The 21,224-nt window shown below is 38.6% G+C and overlaps 1 protein-coding gene across 12 annotated transcripts in view; it reads left to right on the top strand.

Annotated features, from left to right (window-relative positions):
- Syt14 (synaptotagmin 14) overlaps window positions 1-21,224 on the top strand; it is a 165,208-nt gene that overhangs the window by 100,921 nt on the left and 43,063 nt on the right. For all 12 annotated transcript variants that reach the window (XM_052738068.1, XM_052738058.1, XM_052738057.1 and 9 more), the window contains 2 exons: window positions 15,110-15,381; window positions 20,391-20,840. In XM_052738068.1, the coding sequence (XP_052594028.1) occupies window positions 15,110-15,381; window positions 20,391-20,840 (722 nt within the window). The remainder of the gene's footprint in view (window positions 1-15,109; window positions 15,382-20,390; window positions 20,841-21,224) is intronic.

Here is a 21,224-nt window from a genome sequence, read left to right as displayed (position 1 = left end):
TGTGGCCTGGCCACATCACTCTCCTGTGGGAAGTTGACTTTAGCAGAGTTAGAAGTTTTCACCACTGAAATTTATTGACTTTCAGATTTCATTTTGGATATAGAATGTTACTCTAATGCTTATATTTTAAAGCCTTACTAATAACAGCTCATATTTTCTACTCTGATTTGATGCCTATTCAGATTAAAAAATAATTTACTAATTTAGTTAATTTAAAAGATGTATATAGTATATTATTATTATTATTATTATTATTATTATTATTATTATTATTATTATTTTGGTTTTTTTGAGACAGGGTTTCTCTGTGTAGCTTTGCGCCTTTCCTGAATCTCGCTCTGTAGACCAGGCTGGCCTCGAACTCACAGAGATCCGCCTGCCTCTGCCTCCCGAGTGCTGGGATTAAAGGCGTGCGCCACCACCGCCCAGCTAGTATATTATTTTAAAGCATAAGTAGTGAGAGAATTAAAAATCCATGGTGTCTGGATGACTTGGTACCACGTCAGTTTTCTTGTGTCTGATGAGACACAGAAAGCAGTTGGGGAGAATGCTTGTCACTGGTATCCATGGTAACTTCCAAGTTACTCTGGAACTCAGAGGCTGGAATAAGCCACAGTAATAGGTCTCATTAAAAGGGCAAAGGACATAAAAGGTTCAAGCATATATTTTTAATTAGTTACCAAAGCCAGCTAGAACTAGAGAATGTACCATGAAATAATACTTTACACTGTTAGAAATAGGCTTTTGAACTCTCAAGATGGAGAGGAGAGGAGTAGGGAATACTCACAGAGAGGTAGTTTCTTAATCACACTGTGTATATAAGGGTGCCACTGACATAAGGGAGGCCTAGCCTCTTAATGTTGAAAATATAGGGTTTGCTTGTCATTCTGATGTCCCCACAGTACCATCGTTTATTCGCCTTTAGCCTTTCCTGGTAGGGATTGATTATGGAGGAAATGCACCATCATAGGGTCCAGCAGTGGTTGCATGTGGTTTTGTTTTAAATGCAAATGAGACAGTTGCCCAAATTATTAACTGTTGAGGTATATTATATTTTCAATCAATTTTGGAGCATATTAAATTTGAATGAGTTAAAACAGTTTAGGAAAAATAGACAGGAATGATTATTTTCTGTTAGAAAATTATGGTGGATAAAAGATTAATAACTTTTAAGACAAAATTCTTCAAAGCTTTTCTTTTGAGTTGCAATCTATAAAGAATCATCTTGTGTTTCATCACAATTCAACACATTATTTCTTCCTGTTGCTATAGAAACTAATTCTGGTGCAGCTGTGATTGCTAATCAAAATTCTAACATTATCCAACCTTTTCTCCCCTAGTGCTTCATTTTATTTTTAGTTACAAAATAATAAATTTCAATGCTGAGTTCAGTGGTCAAAACATTAATGCAAAGATCTTCTAAAATTTGGGCCCTTTTATTTGAAAATACAAAAATATTCTTGTTGTATAGTTTTTCTATGAATAACAAGGAAACAAAGCCTTTTGCTGAATTTCAAAGATCTATAATTGCTGTATTACATCAACATTGTGAGGCACTTAGCTGCTTCATAACCCTAAATTGCTATTTCAACATCTATTTTTGAGATGTCTGGTTATTTGGTGTTATAAAAATGAAGAAATAAAAGGTTCTCAGAATGTCTGAAGTTTTTTCATATAAAATGTAAATGGAACTTCATTATTTTAATCCTCTCAGTATTGAGATTGCACCCTTAGTTAATGTAGTGAGTAGAAGCTAATTTGTTGTTCTCATTCTTATCTTTATTAGTGTGTACCTTCCAACAGGCCACACTGTTGATTTCATCCCATGTAAATCTTAAGTGTATTTCACAGGGCAGAGCAATTATGTTTTTTTATCTAAGAACATTGTGTTTCATTTTATGTAATAAAAAGTATAAAGTCATAACTAATTCATTTATAGCAAAAAAATTCTGTCTTTGAACATACATTCACCCAAACATAGCTCAGTCAGGCTTAAGCTGATCTATATTCAGTCTTTGGTATGTTTTATAATATCAGTTACAGTGTGAACTTTCATATTCTGTTATTTACCAGATTTTATTTTCTGATTTACATCAAGTAAAATTGAACTTTTTATAGCAAAATATTGATTGGCTTTATTGGGAACTCTGATGTGAAAAAATACCTTTATTTCGTAAAACACACACACACACACACACACACAGAGTAAAAGAACTACATATAATTTAATAATAATATTCTATTAATTCTTTTACCTTTCATTTATCTGTATACCTCAACGGTACTGGGTATTCATTCCTTAAGCCTGAGAATAATAATATAATAATGATAATAATAATTGCTATTACTAGTCTCATTATTATTATATAGAAATCTTTGTGATTTGCCATTTTATACTTAACCTTTAATGATAATCCTGAGTCATGATGAATACTGATTATGAGATAGAGCCACAGTAAAAGCTGCAATTTAAGATGCTCTGATAGATCCAGTGAGATGGTTCAGCAGAAAAAAGTGCTGGCCAAGCAAGCCTGGCAACCCTAGTTCAATCCCCAGAACCCAGGGTTGAAGGAGAGAACTGACTCTCAAAAGTTATCCTCTGACCTTTACGTGAGTGCCATGGCATGCACACGTGGCACAAGCGCACACACATGCACACACAATAATAAATAAAACAGGTAGTGTGGGTGCATGGTTGACATCTTTTTTTTATCAGTTTTTACATTGTCTGGGTCCTATCTTACATTGTTGTTAATGTTGGACAAAATGTATGTCACAGTTTTAAAGATTTGAACTAGGCTGCTCATGGATGACTGTGGTCCAAGTTCTAGAAGATCTATCAGAAGAAATCACCCTCTAGGAAACAATCCATTTCTAACTCTCCTTGGTGCCTCCTTTATATAGACTTATGGTACCCAAAGTTTGTTTTTCATATTCATATGGGATTTAAATCTGTATGTAAGTAGTACCCACATGATGGATTTATTTTTCAATACTGTATAATGTCCTGTTTTATATAATTTCCTTTCAGTTGGGTCCCCCCACCTTAGTTGAACAATTTTTCAGCTTTGTGATAGCAAGATTCTGTCTTTCTTACTTTATATTGCCTGAAACTAGCACATGTTTCATAATTTTATCTGTTGAGACTCTATTGTGAGAATATTGCATTGTTTTCGCTCCTCAGACCCTAATACAAATAGACGTATATATTCTAAGAGATTTTTGAGGTGCAGTCTTCATGTCATGAGATTCACTCATTTACTTTAATATTCCTAGAGAATGGTACAATCTTCGGGACATTCTTTATGACCACTAGTAGTCATTCAAACAAAAGTACAGTTCTAGCAAAAACCATGTTTGGTATCAGATCCACTACCCAGACCTGATAACCAGCAGTCTGCTTTCTGTCTTTGTATGTGTTCCCCTTCCTCACCTTACATATAGATGGAATAACACAGCAAGCAGCTTCTTGTGACACTTTCTGTTACTTAGCATAATGTACCAGCTCTTGCCTTCATTTCTCTGTGTTGCTGAGTGAGATTCTGTTGTGTAGATGCCCTACCTTCTGTTGATTATCTCATCATATGGTAGACACTTCAGTTCCTTCTACTGTTTGGTCAATAAGCTGCTGGAATATCTGTATACAGAACCTTATTCGGGTGTATATTTCCATATATCATGAAAATAAAATTGCTGGGTCATGTAAGTGTCTTAAAATATTGACAAGTTGTGCCACTGTGGTGCATTCTTATCAGTATGAGAGATTCTAGTTTATACACACCCTATCAACACTCTTGTATTTGTAATTATGGACAACCATGAGTGTGAATGGTGTCTTTCCAAAATTTGGAAAAATTGCTTTTAAAAATAATTACATAGTGTGCTAAGTACTAGGGAACTAGGTGCAAAATGTTGACACAAAGGAAGGAATTGTTAATAGACTAGAGAGGTTTTATGTCAGGGCTGGAGCAGTAGAAACAAAAGTATAATTCTAACAAATACCATATATGGTGTCAGTGAGGTATCGAAAGTACACATCTATTTCAGGGAGCTATAAACTCTCTGAAAAGGATGGTATGGCGTTTCAGATGCATGTGATCATGGAATCAGTACCTGAGGCAGGAGGACTTGTAGGATATCAGCCTGCCTGGGTTACATAGTAGTCTACAGTATGCGATTTTCATAAAGATTTCTTTCTACACTGGGCAGTGGTGGTGCACACCTTTAATCCCAGCATTCAGGAGGCAGAGGCAAGTGAATCTCTGAGTTTGATGCCAGCTTATTCTGCAGAGTAAGTTCCAGGACGGCCTCCAAAGCTACACGGAGAAACCTGACTCAAACAAAGACCTCTTCCTAATCAGTAAGGAGAAGTCATCAACTTGTCTCTAAGATGTGCAGGATTCGGAAAGATGCATCACCAGAGAAGACTTGTGAATGGACAGTTAGCACAGAGAAGATGCTGAAGCCATTAGTCGCCCAGGGAAGTGTATAGTCAAGCACTGAGGTTCCATTAAACAAGCTGGAAGGAGCAAAATTGAGCATATTGCCAGCGCCAGTATTAAAGAAGAAAGGAAATGGGTGGCCCTTTTACATGTGGCTAGTTTGAAGACAGAGTGGTACAGCCACTTGGGAAATTTTTAAGTAGATGAATATGGTGATATTTGTACTGAAATGTGATTTTATTTGTATGTTAATAAATAAAGTTGCCTGGGGGTCAGAGCTAATAGCAAGCCATAGCAGAAGCCCGGCGGTGGTGTCGCACACCTTTAATCCAGATCATATAACCGACAAATCTCTGTGTGTTCAAGGATACAGCCAGCATGGAGACATACCCCTTTAATCTCAATACTAACCATAGAAGACCTGGAGGTCTGTATAGACAGGCAGTGAAGAAGAGGTCATGTGGTTGGGTTTACAACCAATGAGAAGGCAGAACAGAAAGTCAATAAAAAGACAGATACACAGGAAATAGGTCTCTTTCTGAGGGGAAGGACTATAGCAGCAGCAAAGGGTAAGAAAAGTGGTTTTTAAGTCTCAGCTCTCAGCTACTGCTCTGACCTCTTGGGCTTTTAACTCTGTATTTGGCTCTGTGTTTCTTATTTAATAAGACAGTTACATCTACAGATGAATTGTGGACTTCCTATAGTGGAATACTACTCAATTAAAATTTATAAATTGGACAAATGTAACAATGTAATTGAATTACAGAAGCAGTGTTTATGAAAGGGAAAGAAGTCAGATACAGCTATTCAGAGTGGTTCTGATTCTGTGATATTCTAGAAACGGTGTAGAAATAGTGATAAAAAGCAGAAATTGGTCTGGGGATGGATTTGTTGGAGACAAAGGAATGAACAGGAGCAGTCAGAGATGTGGACTTATTCTTTATCTCCAATGTGGTAGTGGTTACCCAACTGAAGGCATTTATCAAAACTCACTGAAGGAGCTGGATTTTATTTTCAGTAGGTTATATCTCAGGAAAACATATTGTCTTGTTTAGGATTTCTGTCACTCTGATAAAATATCATGATCAAAAGCAACTTGGGAAGGAAAGGGTTCATTTCAGCTCACAACTTTCAGGACATACTCCTTCACCGAGGAAAGTCAGAGCAAGAACTCAAGGCAGAAACCTGGAAGCAGAATCTGAAACAGAGGCCATGAAGAAGTGCTTCTTCCTGGCTTGCTCTCCATGACTCAGCCTGATTTCTTATACCATCCAGAATACCTGTTCAGGGGTAGCACCACCCACAGTGAGCTGGGCCTTTCCACATCCAATCATCAATCAAGAAAATGCCCTACAGACTTGCCTATGGGCCAATTTTATGGAGGCATTTTTTTCAATTGAGGTTCCCTCTCTCAGATGACTCTAGCTTGTATCATTAACAAAAACAAAACAAAATAAAACAAAAACTAAAAAAAAAAAAACAAACTAGTCAGCACACACATTTTAGACCCTAACTTATTGACATGCTTAGCTAGCAGTCACTGGAAGAAACTCTGAAGCCTGCAGGACTTATTGGCTCTTATTCTCTCTGCATGTATAACACTTGCTCCTTGGTGAGCCTTGAGTGCTGCTTCATGTACAATCTGTGGTAGGGCATAGACTTTTGGTCATCCTCATCGATTGCTAAGGTCTGCTTGAGTGTCCTGCCCATCAGCTTTCTGGCTGAGAGTCTCCTGAGCACAGCAATACTGTTACTCTCCCAGATTTCATGTATTAGGATGCCCAATGCAAAGCTTTGGCTTATTCCCAGCTTGCTGCATGCTGTTTCTTGATTTAAAATAGTTGTGTTAACCGGGCAGTGGTGGTGCACATCTTTAATACCAGCACTCAGGAGGCAGAGCCAGGTGGACTCTGTGAGTTCGAGGCCAGCCTGTTCTACAGAGCAAGATCCAGGACAGGCACCAAAACTACACAGAGAAACCCTGTCTTGAAAAAAGAAAAAAAGTTGCTTTATACATTTTATCCAGTTTTTTATATTACATGCATGGGCGATTTTTGCCTACATGTGTGCCTGTGCACCACTTGCATGCCTGATGCCTTCAGAGGCCAGGAGAGAACATTGAATCATCTGGAAATGGAGTTAGAGACAGTTGTGAGCAACCATGTGAATTCTGAGACTCAAACCTGGGTCCTCTGCTTTTTAACCACTGATCCATCTCCACAGCCCCCATTTAATCTAGTTTTATGGTTGTATATAGCTGGAAGGTAAATCCAGTACCACTTTCTTCTTGGACAAAAACAGAAATCCCTTGATGTTGTTAATCATTTATTATATGTTCTTCAGGATGAATTTGAGTTTTGATCATAAAGCTAAAATGATAAACAGATATATTAGTGTAATTGATAAAAATTGAATGAAATTCACAGATGTGATTTTACAGCAATCCTTCCTTAAATTTAAGGAAAAATTTGTCAGTTTCATTCTAGTTGAATAAAATAAAGAAATGATTGCCACTATTGATACTGAGTTGTCTTTGTGTTATTTGAAGATGTTAAAATGTAGTTTTTAGTTTTACCCTAGATGTGTATGTATGTGTGCATGATTATGTGAGGACAGGTACATGTATGTGTTCATGTGGAACCCTCAGGTGCAATCTACTTTGTTTTTTGAGACAAGGTTTCTCACTGGTCTGGTCTTGTCAATTTGGCTGACCAACAAGGAACTCCAAGGTCTCCAGTTTCCATCTCTTCAACACTGGGGTTATAAGCATGCATCATCATGTCTCTTCAACCCATCCCTAGATTTTTTAGCTCAAAGGTTTCTTTTAGCTTGATTTTGGGAAGGTTTCTGACTGATTACAATGACCTCAATAAGATGAGACATCTTCCAGGCATATACTTAAGGATGTGTTTAATATGTCATAGAATGAAATGAATATATGGCCTTAGCCAAATATATTAACCTGCACTTAGTCACAGGAGAACTTCTTCAAAATGCTTTTTATGGAACACAGTAAATAATCATCCTTATAAATACTGTAATCATGATGCTGTAGGATATAGTAAGTTTGAATTAGATCCTGAGGGGTACATGATAATGATCCCTAGGAAATGCTCTTGGCTGAGGAGTAGCATGACCAGGTTATGTATTAGAGTGGGAAAAGGGTCATGTTGAACTCAGTTGTTGAAATCCTTAGATGTTATTTCTGGAATCAATAGAAAACTCAACAATGAAACAGTTATTTATTATAAATCAAAGCAGAGAAATAGAGGTGTTACAGAATTTAGAAACTTTCTATTTGTCTTGCTGTGTATGGGTCAGTTTTAGAAGTGTTCCTATTTGGTGCACACTTCTGATGTGAGTTGTTGGGTTTGTAAATATTTTCAGGAGATGGTCCAGTCTTAACCTTACCCCTGAACTCCTGTCCTAGTCCTTACGCTCAGTCAGACCCTTGTCAGATACTACTCAGGAAATGAAAACCATTCTTACTCTGATCGAAGTTGAAAATCAAATGGATGGTTACAAATTCTACAACTAAGATTTAAATTTAAATTTCTCTGTTATCTTTGAGGATCGCCTCTGAAAAGGGCTGTAATACCAGAGCATTCTACTTTCATTGATGTTGACATATATATCATTACCTTGGTTGATTTCTTACCCTCAACTGGCTAGTCACAGTTATTCCTGCTGAGGCTGTGAGTGCAAAAAAAGTGTCACTCCAGCACCCACCTGCATCTGCTCTTAGTGACAAGATCAGCTGACACCCCCATCTCACGTGTGAGTGAGCACATGCTGTCTGCCTTGTACTAGACACATTAGGTCACTTTGCTGCCTGGTCTGTCTGTCTGATTCTAATTCTACACCCTGTGTTCTTCCTCAGTAAAAGAAGTATTTTCTACTGTACTTGCTGAGGGCAAGGACTGTTTGTCTTGTTTCAAAGAAGTGAGGCAGCGAATTGAATCTCTTTTCACTCAAAGAGATGTCTTGTTGAGTAAGGATAAATTAGCTGCTGCTGCTGCTGCTGCTACTACTTCCTCATCATCATCTTCCTCCTTCTCCTTCTCCTCCCTTCTCCCTCCTCCTCCTCCCTTCTCCCTTCTTTCTTTTTCTTTTCCAAGACATATTCTCACCATGTATCCCTGGCTGGCCTATAACTCACTATGTAGACCAGGCTGGCCTCAAATTCATGGAGATTCACCTACCTCTGACTTCAGAGTCCTGAGATTAAAGGTGTATGCCACCATGTCTAGTTATTAGCTTTTTTGTGTATAGAGGATGGTCTGAGGGATTATCTCAGACCATCAAGAAAATAAGCTAAACAAGGAATTAGAGCTTTAAGATGTAGTACAAAAATAATCCAAAATATATTCTAGTAAAATTTATTTAAAGGTGCAAGAAGTAAAAAGGTAATTTAAACCCATAGTTTTTACTGCAGTTTTGCCATCAGGGTTCTCCAGTGATACTTGCTGTACTGTGGCGTACTGGTTGTCTAGGTTGCAAAGGTCAAATATAGACTTACTCCACTCTTCCCTCAGCCATCTGGACAGATTTTCCTGCTTTGGACACTATTCAAAGCTAAGAGCTTTTTAGTTTCTTTTATGACTATGCCAGAGTTGTATGTTCAAATATATATCACTCCACTTTCAAAATGGATGGTGACTGGATGCTTGGTTGTCCTCCGAAGAAACAGACAAGCTTGTGGGGGACCAGTCTCCACACTTATTTACCCCAGGGACTCTTGAGGAATGAGGGATAAGAGACTTAGTTAGAAATAGAGGGGAGAGAAACAGAGAGAAAACACAGAATAGACTCGAGTGGGCCTAGATCCTTATCCAAACATGCCCAGAACTTTATTCCAAAGATCTATTTATAACAATGCCAACGGGTGGAGCAAAAGTCCTCCCCCTTGCTAGTTACAGTCAAGTGTAGATCCTTACAAACACCTGGTACCCAGGCCCATGGTCCAATCAACCTCTTATGCAGTCCTGCTGGGTACAGTCACTAGGAAAGCTAGTGGGCTACAACACAAGCTTCAGTGAATCTTCTCTGACTGGGAGGAATACTCCATTGCATCACTTTGATCTTGTGAACTTAACTGGCAAGCACATTGTTTCTTAAGATTTGGTGCTGAAGCCAAACTAGTGGAAACTCATGAACTGTGGACCAATAGCTATGGAGCCCCCATGGAACTGGGCTAGGCCCTCTGGATACGCGAGACAGTTGTTTAGCTTGAACTGTTTGGGGGGCTCCCAGGCAGGGGTATCAGGATCCATTCCTAGTGCATGAGCGGGCTTTTGGGAGCCTAGTGCCTAAGGTGTGACACCTTGTGCAGCCTTGGTGCAGGGGGGATGGGCTTGGACCTGCCTCAACTGAATGTACCAGGCTTTGCTGACTCCCCATGGGAGACCTTGCGTTGGAGGAGGTGGGAATTAGCGGAGGGTTGGGAGAGAAGACCTGGGAGGGTGGGAAGAGGGAGGAGGGGGGATCTGTGGTTGGTATGTAAAATGAATAGAAAATTTCTTAATAATAATATAAAAAAACAGACTTGGTGCTGCATTCTGCCAAGCACAGGCATTTAAGGTACTCCATTAGTGGCTCTTCTACTTCTCTATCTAATGCTTTGTTGTCATCTGTATGATGAGTGTGAGGTGTTCACACATTCAGGATCTCTGTGGAGTGGAGGATGCATGAAGGAAGAATATTCTAACTGAAATGGGACAGTAGAGGTGTTGCTGGTCTTGCCAAGTGGAACAACCTGTTAATTTTTGTTATCTCTGTGTTGTTGTGAAAGAAAAGCACTTGCTAGCTAGTGCAGCATATCAAATGCCAGGGCTGTCTTAATTTTCTCAAGAAGGAGCTTCCATCTGGAGTGGCAACTGCAGTTGAAATCATCTTCTAATTAAGTTTATGATAATCTGCCATGGCTCTTCTTTCCTTTTTTATTTTAATTTTTTGCCATTTTCAAATCTATTAGTTTTTGCAGTAGCAAAACTAGTGAAAGCATTTACTAAACATGTTTCAAGTCTCTGTTCTCTTTTGGAATGCCTTGCTGAAGAAATGAAGCTTTGCTTGTTTGTAACTAACCCCTCCTAAATCAGTTTAGCCTCTGCTGAGAGATTTGAAGCTTGGAGTCCACCAGTTATTGAAAGAACACATTCTAATTATGTACTCAATGATTGGAAGAATAACAGCAATGCAATTTCTGTGTTTTAGACATTTGATGTTTTCTGGTGCTATTAAATATGGGATTGCTTTAAATTTTTACTTTCCAATTGTCCTTTGCATGTGTGTAGAAATCCAATTGCTTTCTCACTTACTGATTTCTTATGCTGAGACCCTGTTAAATTGACTTAATATAATAAATCCTCTCTTCCTCTGTCTTTCTCTTGTTTTTTTGCTTTATGTCATGATAGTTACCTGAAAGTAATGGCAGTTTTATTTCTTTCCAATTGTTTTCTACCTGCCTTATTGCATTGGTTAGGAAGGACCTCCAGTGCATTGTTGAATAGAAATAGTGATAACAGGTACCTTTGTGTCATTCCTGAGCTAGGAGGTAAAAGCCAAGATCTGGGTACTGGGTTCACTGACACTCTTCAAATCTCAAGGGAAAACTTTAAAATGTTTATTGCATGGCTGTGTATATAAGCATGTACACATACATACATCTATACTGTGTTAACTGAGTACATGTCTTAATTAGGGTTTCTAGTGCTGTGTTAAAATACCATGTCCAGGGATGGAGAGATGGTTCAGCGCTTAAGAACACTGGCTGCTCTTCCAAAAGTCTTGAGTTCAATTCCCAGCAACCACATGGTGGCTTACAACCATCCGTAATGAGATCTGGTGCCCTCTTCTCTCCCGCAGGCATACATGCAGGCAGAACACTGTATACATAATAAATAAATAAATAAATAAATAAATAAATAAATTCCCTCCCCACCCCACCCGGAGCTGAGGACCGAACCCAGGGCCTTGTGCTTGCTGGGCAAGCACTCTACCACTGAGCTAAATCCCCAACCCCTATAAATAAATCTTTAAAACAAAACAAAACAAAAAAAACCAAATACCATGTCCAAAAGCAGCTTGGGGAGGAAAGGGTTTATTCCATCTTACAACTGAGTGATGTAGTCCATCATCCAGGGAAGTCAGAACAGGAACTCAAGCCAGGCAGGAACCTGGACACAGGAACTGATGCAGAGGCCATGGAGGAGTTCTATCACCTGGCTTGCTCAGCCTGCTTTCTTATAGCACCCAGGACCACCAGCACATGTGTAGCTGGAAAGTTTCTCTTCAGGTCCCACCAAGCCCCTACAGTCCCACAGCCCACTTATAAAATAATCACTCAGAAGCTTAAATTAATTAAAACTGCTTGACCATTAGCTTAGACTAACTACTGACTAGCTCTTACACTTAAACTCAGCCCGTTTCTGTTAATCTATATGCTGTTACATGTTCCATGGCTTTACCTGTGTCCTATTACATGTTGCTCCTTTGGCGGCTCGCTGGCGGCTCTCCTGACTCAACCTTCCTCTTCCCAGAATTCTCTCTGCTTATCCCACCTATACTTCCTGCCTGGCTACTGGCCAATCAGCGTTTTATTTATCAACCAATCAGAGCAACACATTCACAGCATACAGAACATCCCACAGCACCTGCAGGGTCTGTGAGGCTGGGAAGGACTGGAGAAAACTTTCAGCTACAGCAGTTTTAATTAATATAAGCCTCTGTGTGTTTATTTGGGTCTGAGCAGGACCGCAGGTCATGGGAGCGGGGCAGGAACAGGAAAACCTCAGCTACACACATGTTTACTATGAACTGGGCCCTCCCACATCAGAAATTAATCAAGAAAATACACAACTGGCTTGCCCACAGACCAGTCTAATTGGGGTATTTTTCTCAATTGAAGCTTCCTTCTCTCAAATGACTCTAACTTATGTCAAGTTAACATAAAACTAGCCAGCACAATATCTATGCATTTTCTCTTTAATTCTTATCCAACTCATAAGAGTTGTCTCTAGTCTTTTCCCTTTCCATATTCTAACTCCTTTATCTTACAGTAAGAGACATTAACCTGGGAGTTTTTCTCTTTGATCATCAGGCTGTACACAGGCTTTCTCCTCTGGCTTCATGCATCTGTTTGTTTTACTTCCTACTTACAGGTGGCCCCCAACATGGACTCCAGTGGATGCTCACCACCCATCCTACAGACGCTAGCTTCCTTCTGCGCTTCAGCACCATGGTCAGGGCTCTTTCTCAGCTAAACTGCCTGTGTGCACCATTTTCCTGGACACTCTCCCTATAGTCTTCTAGCATCTGGCCATCTGTCAGTGCAGTATACACTTTGTCCTGCTCATGTGATTGCCTGTAGGAATGGAAATCCTGGACTCTTTCATTCCTGACATTAATAGCTTACATTGCCAGTTTTTCTAACTAGTCTGTTCTAACAATTTATCAATTTTATTTCTGTTTTTAGTGAATCATATTTTCATTTGCTAAAGCTTTCTGATCTATACATATTTTTAAATTTATTTTTTCTGGTTTTTATTATTTTATCCCATCTTTTTTCAGTTTTTATTTTATTTTCTTGAAGTTCCCGCACATCCTAGAATATGCACTTAAACCTGGGGAATTCTTGATCCACTATGTGCCAGTGGGTATATAGTTACTATCTAATTTAACTCATTGGCAGATGAAGTACAAGAAAGAGGAGAGAGGAAAGTTGTTTAATGAGTTAAACTATGTCAGTTGAGGCTGCATTTGCAGCTATATGCAGAAAATGAAGCTATCATGTTTACTTTGGTGTTTTAATTTGTCTTCCTTGGTCATCAAAGTTGGTAGTAATATTTCTGATACTCAGACTCTCTTGGTGTTTTTTTTTTTATTATTGTTTGGTTTTCAGGTTTTTTTTGCTGCTGTTGTTTGTTTGTTTTTGTTTTTGCTTTTGCTTCTCCATCCTCAGATTTTATTCTCATGCTTCTCACTTCTCAGACCCAAGGTGGCTACTGAACCTCAAGCAGAAGGAAGGAAGAAAGAGATGCCAATTCAGTGTCCTTGCTTTTATCAGGAAAACCAAAGCGTTTCTGGCATCCAGGCTGAAACCTTCCACTTGAACCTGTTGGCAGGGGTAGCTGGGGCACTGCTGGGGGGTCAGGGCTCCCCTGTGTGGACTGTGCCATGCAAATTGTCTTAGTTTCTTGGCTGCCACATGGCTATTATTAATACATCCTCTCTAGCTTAACTTCAACTGCATTGTTTTGATGACTTTTGAAAGTTTGTACTAGACTCATAGGTAAGACACTTTATTTAAAATTAAGGCCTTTGATCAGCTATGTAAATTCAAAATTAAGGCATTAATTTTTTCATTTGAATGACAGATTTGATATTTTTAAATGAGGGCTTTAATTTTTATGAAAATTTCAAGGAAATGCTGTATTGAGTATTTGAACTGACCTCCATAGCAATTTTATTTTAAACTACCTTTTTCAGAGTCTCTTTTGTAAGAGCATTGTTTAATATTCAACACTGAATTCTGGATCTGTCTATAGTCTTGTCTGCTTAAATTGTAAGCCGAGCCAGTATATCTATAGTCCTATACAGTTTCATAGTTCTCCCTCATTTATGTGTATGATGACAGTGTATGCATGAACCATAACATCTAGACTTAATATATTGTGGAGTGTTCAATAGGCATTATGTAGATGATAGGTAAGAATTAAAAGGATTTAATTTCTTAGAAAATGGAAAATGGCCATATTTTTAAAACAAAGTTTATTCGATTATTTAAAAATTTTGTATTATATGTGATTCCCTTATCCCTTCTTCATCCCAACCATTCATAGATATGTTTACTCTCAGTTGAAGAGTGAGACAGATTACTGAAGCAAAAGATTTAAAAGATAATTTAAAAGAGGGGGGAAATCTTCCTGTGGGCTGGGAGGAGCTGGGCATTCAGGTAGACTTAGAGACAACAAGCAGGAACTGAACATGGCTCATTTAGGTTCTAAAACCAATTAGATGTAGAAAAATGCCAAGTTGAATGCTGATTAGGATTTATCCCCATAAGTGAGAAAGTAACAGCATTCTTATGTTTTTTGTTTTTGTTTTTGTTGTTTTGATTTTGTGTTTTTGGTTTTTTTGTTTTGTTTTGTTTTGTTTGTTTTTTTGGTTTTTCGACACAAGGTTTCTCTGTGTAGCTTTGCACTTTTCCTGGAACTCACTCTGTAGCCCAGGCTAGCCTCGAACTCACAGAGATCCGCCTGGCTCTGCCCAAGTGCTGGATTAAAGGCATGTGCCACCACCGCCTGTCTCGCATTCTTATGTTTTATCCACCATGCTTTCATGCCCTTTTGAGAGGTTACAAGGGAATTGATAACTTATACATGGCACTGGAAATGTTTGGGGAGAGAGGATCCAGTAAACAGTTTGAATCAGATGTGTTTGTATGTTTCATAATGATCAATGGCTTTTATTTTTCCTGATCTTACTGGGTCAGAGGAGAGTGGGGAGCTGGTGATTTTATTTCTGTGCCTAGACTAAGGAAAGAGAAAACTCATTTAGGAATTTTAACAGTTATGCTGTTGAGCTTTTATTTTACTTTTTAAAGTTATTTGCAGTGACTTTGGACTGATGCTGATTGGAAACAGTGACCACACTCTTCTCCTTGTCAGGAAACTGCATTCAGAGAATGAGAAGGACACCTCCATTGGATGAGCTGCAGCCACCACCTTACCAAGACGATAGTGGTTCTCCTCACCTCTCATGCACACCCTCTGAAATCGGGGATGGGAAGTGTGAAATTTCCCACTGCAGCAACAGCCCACGGTGTTCTTTCAACAAGTGCCCCAGTGAAGGAAGCACAGGACACGAGGCAGAGAGTTTTCACAATAAAGGATATGAAGATGATGTCCCTAGTGACAGCACCGCAGTCCTCAGCCCTGAAGTAAGCAGAAGCAGCCTGCGGTTGCCAGTAACAGTTCTCTGGGGGTTACTTGCCTCTTGATGACAATGGTCTATGGTGTCTCAGCCCCTGTAGCTTCTCCTACTGAAACAAACTCACTGAGGCTGCTGCAGCCTATATCCCACACCCTTCCCACAACAAAGAGATGGGAGCTAAGGATGGTTGTTGTTTCTTAAATACTGTATATAGAACCTTCTGGAATGATTCACCTTTTTGCTCATGTTTCATGCTTTTTATTATCATTTTATTTTGGATTTTTTTATTATCTAACTTCTTTGTTATTTTTGTTATTTTATTTGTTAAGATTGTTAGTCCTTCACCTACATCATTCTTTCCTGAATTTGGAGTATTAAGCACAACTTTTTCATGTAAAACATTAATATAAAACATAAATCATAATTAAATTGTTGGAGTTACAAGTTATTTCAAAGGGAAGAGTATATTTCCCTCCAAATACAAACACCTTGTTCTTCAAGGCTAACAATATGATTCTGCCTAACTCGATTCCCAATCAGTCTCAGATGGAATTTGTGTTTATTAGCTACATATAACATGTACCATGTCGACAGACTAAGCAGAGCTTGGAATATTTTCGGAGCGCATAATGAATAATGACCAAACGACAACAATTTCATACAATTCACTGAAGATGCAGCACAAAATAACTCCTAAAACTAATGAGAAAATATTATGCTCATTATAAAACAGGAAAATGAAAACAAAAACACAAATTGTGCAGTTTTGCATGCAGAAAATTGGGCAACTTAACTCATTTCATGTTCCTGTGAGGTCATTGACTGATGGGAATTTTATTTGTCACGATCATTTGTTGATGAGTTTGGTGTAACCTATAATAATGGACATGCCTGTATTATTCATAGTTAGCAAATCTGCTCATTTTTCTACTTTCAAACTATTACACATGCAGATTAAAAAAACGTGTATAAAAATTTAAAAAATATATTTTATTCAGTGTTTCACAAGCCTTTCAAATCTTACTGTGTTTTCATTTCATAGTGTATGAAAGGAACAAATGCTGGTTAGCTTTACTGGTGAAATTTCATAGTTTCCTAAATTTAGTGTGGCTAGCTGCTTTTGTTTGTTACTTTTCTGATGTGAAAATGGCAACAAAATAATTGTAGTTTCAAAGCCTTTTTGTAATACCAGAATTTGTCTCATTCATTCTTAGGATGAAGACTAAGGTAACCCAAGCCTCACATGCAGCAACTATCTGTAGGATTTGCTTTCTTTACAAGTTTTACATTGCAAGCTTCTACAGCTTCCCCCTCCCTCCTCCCACCAATGCTATCACTCTGACATGGTCTGTGCTGATAGCTTTGTATCTGCTGTCTAAATAATGAAGGTAGTTTTCTAATACACAGTGTGATTAAGCTGTGGACAGAATTTCTCAGTTTGGGGTTTTCTCCTATAATTTTAAAAACACTATAACTACTTTTCTAGTAGTTTTAGTATTGTCGTATAGTATCTAACCTAGAGTAAAATGTTGAATTGATACTTTAAGCCTAATGTGTCATGATGCCACCAGTTTTCTTGTGTGCTATCACCTAGACACATTTGAGAACTTGTGTGTTTGAAAACCATGTAGGTAGACACTGACTTAACAATGACTGTGGATTATAACAGTGACCACAGTAGTATCTGACACCTAGTCATCATATTCATTGTTCACAGTTACTTCTTCAGGAAGTTAAAAAAGAAAGCTAGTTTCAGAGAGAAGCAGGTAGCTCTGTTCCAACCTAGGTCCCTGTGAGTGCAGAAAAGGAGTTAGTAACAGCCACATTACTCTGTCCATTCTTGTTGACCTGAGTTGTTGTTTGAGGATTTCTTTGTTGCAGTAGTGCCATCTGGACATACTACAAGGCAAACTGTCCCAGAAGCCTTAATCACTAAAGTAAAATGTTCAAATGACAACCAGATGCCTAAGTGTGTGTGTGTATATTTTCATCTACTTCAGATACAAAACAGAAGTTAAGCAAATTAAGATAAGGTAGGTTAACACAACTTGGCATAGGATGTCAGAACAGATAGGTTAGGTGGCAAGCCCACACTGATTTGTATGGGCTTATGCATCTTTCTCACTGTCTGCTCATCAGCAGTTCTATTTATCACCTGAAAGCCAGGACCAGCATTGAGATTTGAAAAGGGGTACCCACAGCTGGCAGTAAACTTTTGTTTGTGGGAGAGATAAAGGGGAAAATATACCTGTCCACCACTGGAACTTGCCAATCAGAGAAACTTGCTACCAAAGAAATGGTTGGGATTTTCCCCTGTATTTCCTAAGTAGAACCTATAGATGATACATGGCAGAGCATGGGCTTTCCATCTCTGTGAGCCTAGTACTCATTTACTCTATCACATAGTCTTTGTAGGCCATGGATCTTTGGCATATCTTATAGGTTGCTACCTTAGGACTTATGCCTGTATCTCTCAAGCTGCTTGCTTATCTGTAGGTAACCACAACTGTGTGTATTTCAGAAGCTATGTACATGCTGTGTTAACACTATACAGTTTTTTCCCACTCTTGTGTCTCTTATATTGCATTCATATAGTACATCAGGTATACATTACATGAATGTTTAGTTGTGGAAATTTTGATAGCCTAGGCTACTATAAAACTTGTATTTTTCCAAGTTTGTTTCATATCCTTGTAATATCTATCATGCATCAGAGGATTCATATAACAGGTTCATCAGCTAGCTCTATTGAAGGGTTCCTGCAACTGATGGAGCCCCAACACCCTGAAAGGGAAGGATTGTTTTCTCAGTGCCTCTTTGAAGAATGTAAATAGTAGCTATAGTATGTAAAGGTTCTACCTATGTTTCTAAGAATTGTTAGACTGTGCCAGAAAAAAAAAAAACTAGAAATAGCTGTTTAGGACAATATACAGTTTTTATTTTTCTAAAAACCCTTGTTACCATGATACTATTTTTAAAACATTAAATTGAAATACAAAAGATACATTGGTAATCTATAATTAACAATTATGAAATGGGTTTGTATTTCTAGCACCCACTTAAAGCTATATATGGCTACATGTGCCTGCAACCACATTGCTGAGGACAGAAAAAGGAAGCTTGCTGAGGCTTGCTGGCCAGCCAGCCTAATCAAAAAGTGACAAGCTCTAGGCTTGGTGGAGGACCCTGTCTCAAAGTGATAAAGTGGAGAATGGTAGAGCAGGCCTCTATCTAACATCCTCCTCTGGCCTCTCTCTGTATTTGTGTGTACTGGAGGTCATCCCGGCATGCACGTGCATACACCAGACATATGTAACCTAAGACAAACATGTTTTTGTTTTTGGGTTTTTTTTGTTTTTGTTTTTGTTTGTTTTGTTTTGTTTTGTTTTGTTTTTTCGAGACAGGGTTTCTCTGTATAGCTTTGCGCCTTTCCTGGAACTCGCTTTGGAGACCAGGCTGGCCTCGAACTCACAGAGATCCGCCTGCCTCTGCCTCCCGAGTGCTGGGATTAAAGGCATGTGCCATCACGCCCGGCATTAAGACAAACATGTTTAGCATACAGAAAATTTATATAGCATACACCAAACACATACAGCAGTTATCAAACACATGCAGCATACACAAACACATACAGCATACACAAACACATACAACATATACCAAACACAGGAATTTAAAAAACATCTTCGGTAAAAGTTTGTCCTGTTTTCCACAAGTGATACTAAAGATTGTGTAAGACTTACAGTATCAGAGGCTCCTGTCTTGTTTTCTGCTTAAAGAAGAGCCTTCTACCCCAAGCTAACAGAGGGCTTGGAACATAGTGCTAAGTTGACTGAAAAACTCAGAAGCTTCTTTCTCTTTCACTCAATCAGATAAGCAAGACTTTACATAATGGCCTCATTCAGGGCCAGCTGCTTATGTGAATCTACCATCCCTAAAGCCCTGTTGTTCTTTTGGTTCAAACTGATTCCACATAGTACCTGTGTGGCTGCTTGTGGAGAGAGAATGGAAAGCAAGCACTTCCATTTCAAGGTTGAGATAGATGTTTCTCATAGGAGCTCTGTGTGCCTCCATCTGCCCACGCTGTACCATAAGCACATCCAAGAGAGCCTCTGGGGTGCAGTGTGCTTCTGGGTGGGGTGTCCTTTGAGCTAGTAGGAGAAGGAAGACCACGGTCAGCATTGTTCAGTGCCACAGTAGCTCTGAATCCAAAGTCACTTATATCTTATTCAGTACTTGAATGGTCAAAGTGTGTAGCTCCAAGGTCAGAAACCTGGTTTAGGCATTGTCAGTAACTAGATAAGATCCTCAGACATCTCAGGAATTCAGACTAGCAGGAATTTGAGACAGTTGCTGTTAAAATAGTCTCAGTTTCTGACCATGTCATAAGTAACATGTGTAGTTTTAAGCCTTTCTTCAGTTTTTGAAATGTGTATTTAGCCATGTCATTGGCAATTAATGTGGAGAAAAATACAGTTGTTTTGAATTCTGGTTGAAAATTGAGATAAACATGGTCTATACTATGGAGAGTGACTATTTGGATGCACAATGTCTTAAGCCCTTTGCATTTCTATTCAGGTTTCCTGTTTCTACTGACATAAGTTTTACTGTATATATTCTATTTTAGATGGAATCATCTTAGACATCCTTGAAAATGAAGCCACATTTTTCTGTAGCATTAAACTTCGCTCTTCTCTAAAAACTCCTCCATCAGGAGCAAAGACATTAATATGCACATTAAACTCTAGTTTGTACAAATATACATCCAATTTTTTCAAAACTGTAATAGTGAATATTCCACTCAAAAGATGTCTTCATTGTGAAGTATTTTACCACTTAAATTATGCTGCCCAGTAAGGTAACTTTGGCCTTTAGTTGACTGATACTTATGCTTTCTCTATGACAACAAATGAAAATTGTTTTTATATCATACTCTAAAAGAAATGGGCATTTATTTACATGCTAGATTAAGTAATAGGGTTAAAAACTAAAAACATTTAAATTTGCTTTTCTTAGGACATGTCAGCTCAAGGATCCTCCTCACAGCTTCCTAAACCTTTTGATCCAGAGCCAGAAGCTAAATATGGCACACTGGATGTGACTTTTGACTATGACTCACAAAGACAGAAGCTTCTGGTAACGGTGACAGCTGTCACAGACATTCCAACATATAACAGGACAGGTGGCAACTCGTGGCAGGTACATCTTGTTCTTCTACCTATAAAGAAACAGAGAGCCAAAACCAGCATCCAGAGAGGACCATGCCCTGTCTTCACAGAAACATTCAAATTTAACCACGTTGAATCGGAGATGATCGGAAACTATGCAGTTAGGTTTAGACTGTATGGTGTCCATCGTATGAAGAAAGAAAAGATTGTGGGGGAAAAGATTTTTTATTTAACAAAATTGAATCTTCAAGGGAAAATGTCATTACCGGTGATACTGGAACCTTCTTACAATCCTTCTGTGAGTATCTCATCAAATGACCCGGATACAGTTTCTGTTTATGGCATGTAGCACATGCCACAGAAGTCTATAACCAACCCCACTTCTTCCATACTGTGTCATTTCCGTAGCAAACAGACACATCTATCTGAGCCCTTCTGTTTTGTGTCAATTTACTCCATGTGCTTCATTTTCTCCTTCTATGCTCTCATGCAGGTCTTTGCATTCATTCCTGTTGACTGCATTAAATGGTTGATTGTGCATTGTCCAGACTCACTACAGAAGTTACCTTTTTCCTTCCAGGTTAAACTAGATGCACAGGAGGAGCTGTCTAGCCCATCTTAAAAAGAGTGTATACTGCTGCCCAAGACAGAATTATTTTTCTAGAACTACCATAAAATTAAT

Source organism: Peromyscus californicus, unplaced genomic scaffold, assembly GCF_007827085.1.
Source record: "Peromyscus californicus insignis strain IS unplaced genomic scaffold, ASM782708v3 Scaffold_14__1_contigs__length_90479793_seg_2, whole genome shotgun sequence".
NCBI lineage: Eukaryota > Metazoa > Chordata > Mammalia > Rodentia > Cricetidae > Peromyscus > Peromyscus californicus.
The sequence above is the reverse complement of the archived record's forward strand: the minus strand, read 5'-3'. Positions and strand labels throughout refer to the sequence as shown.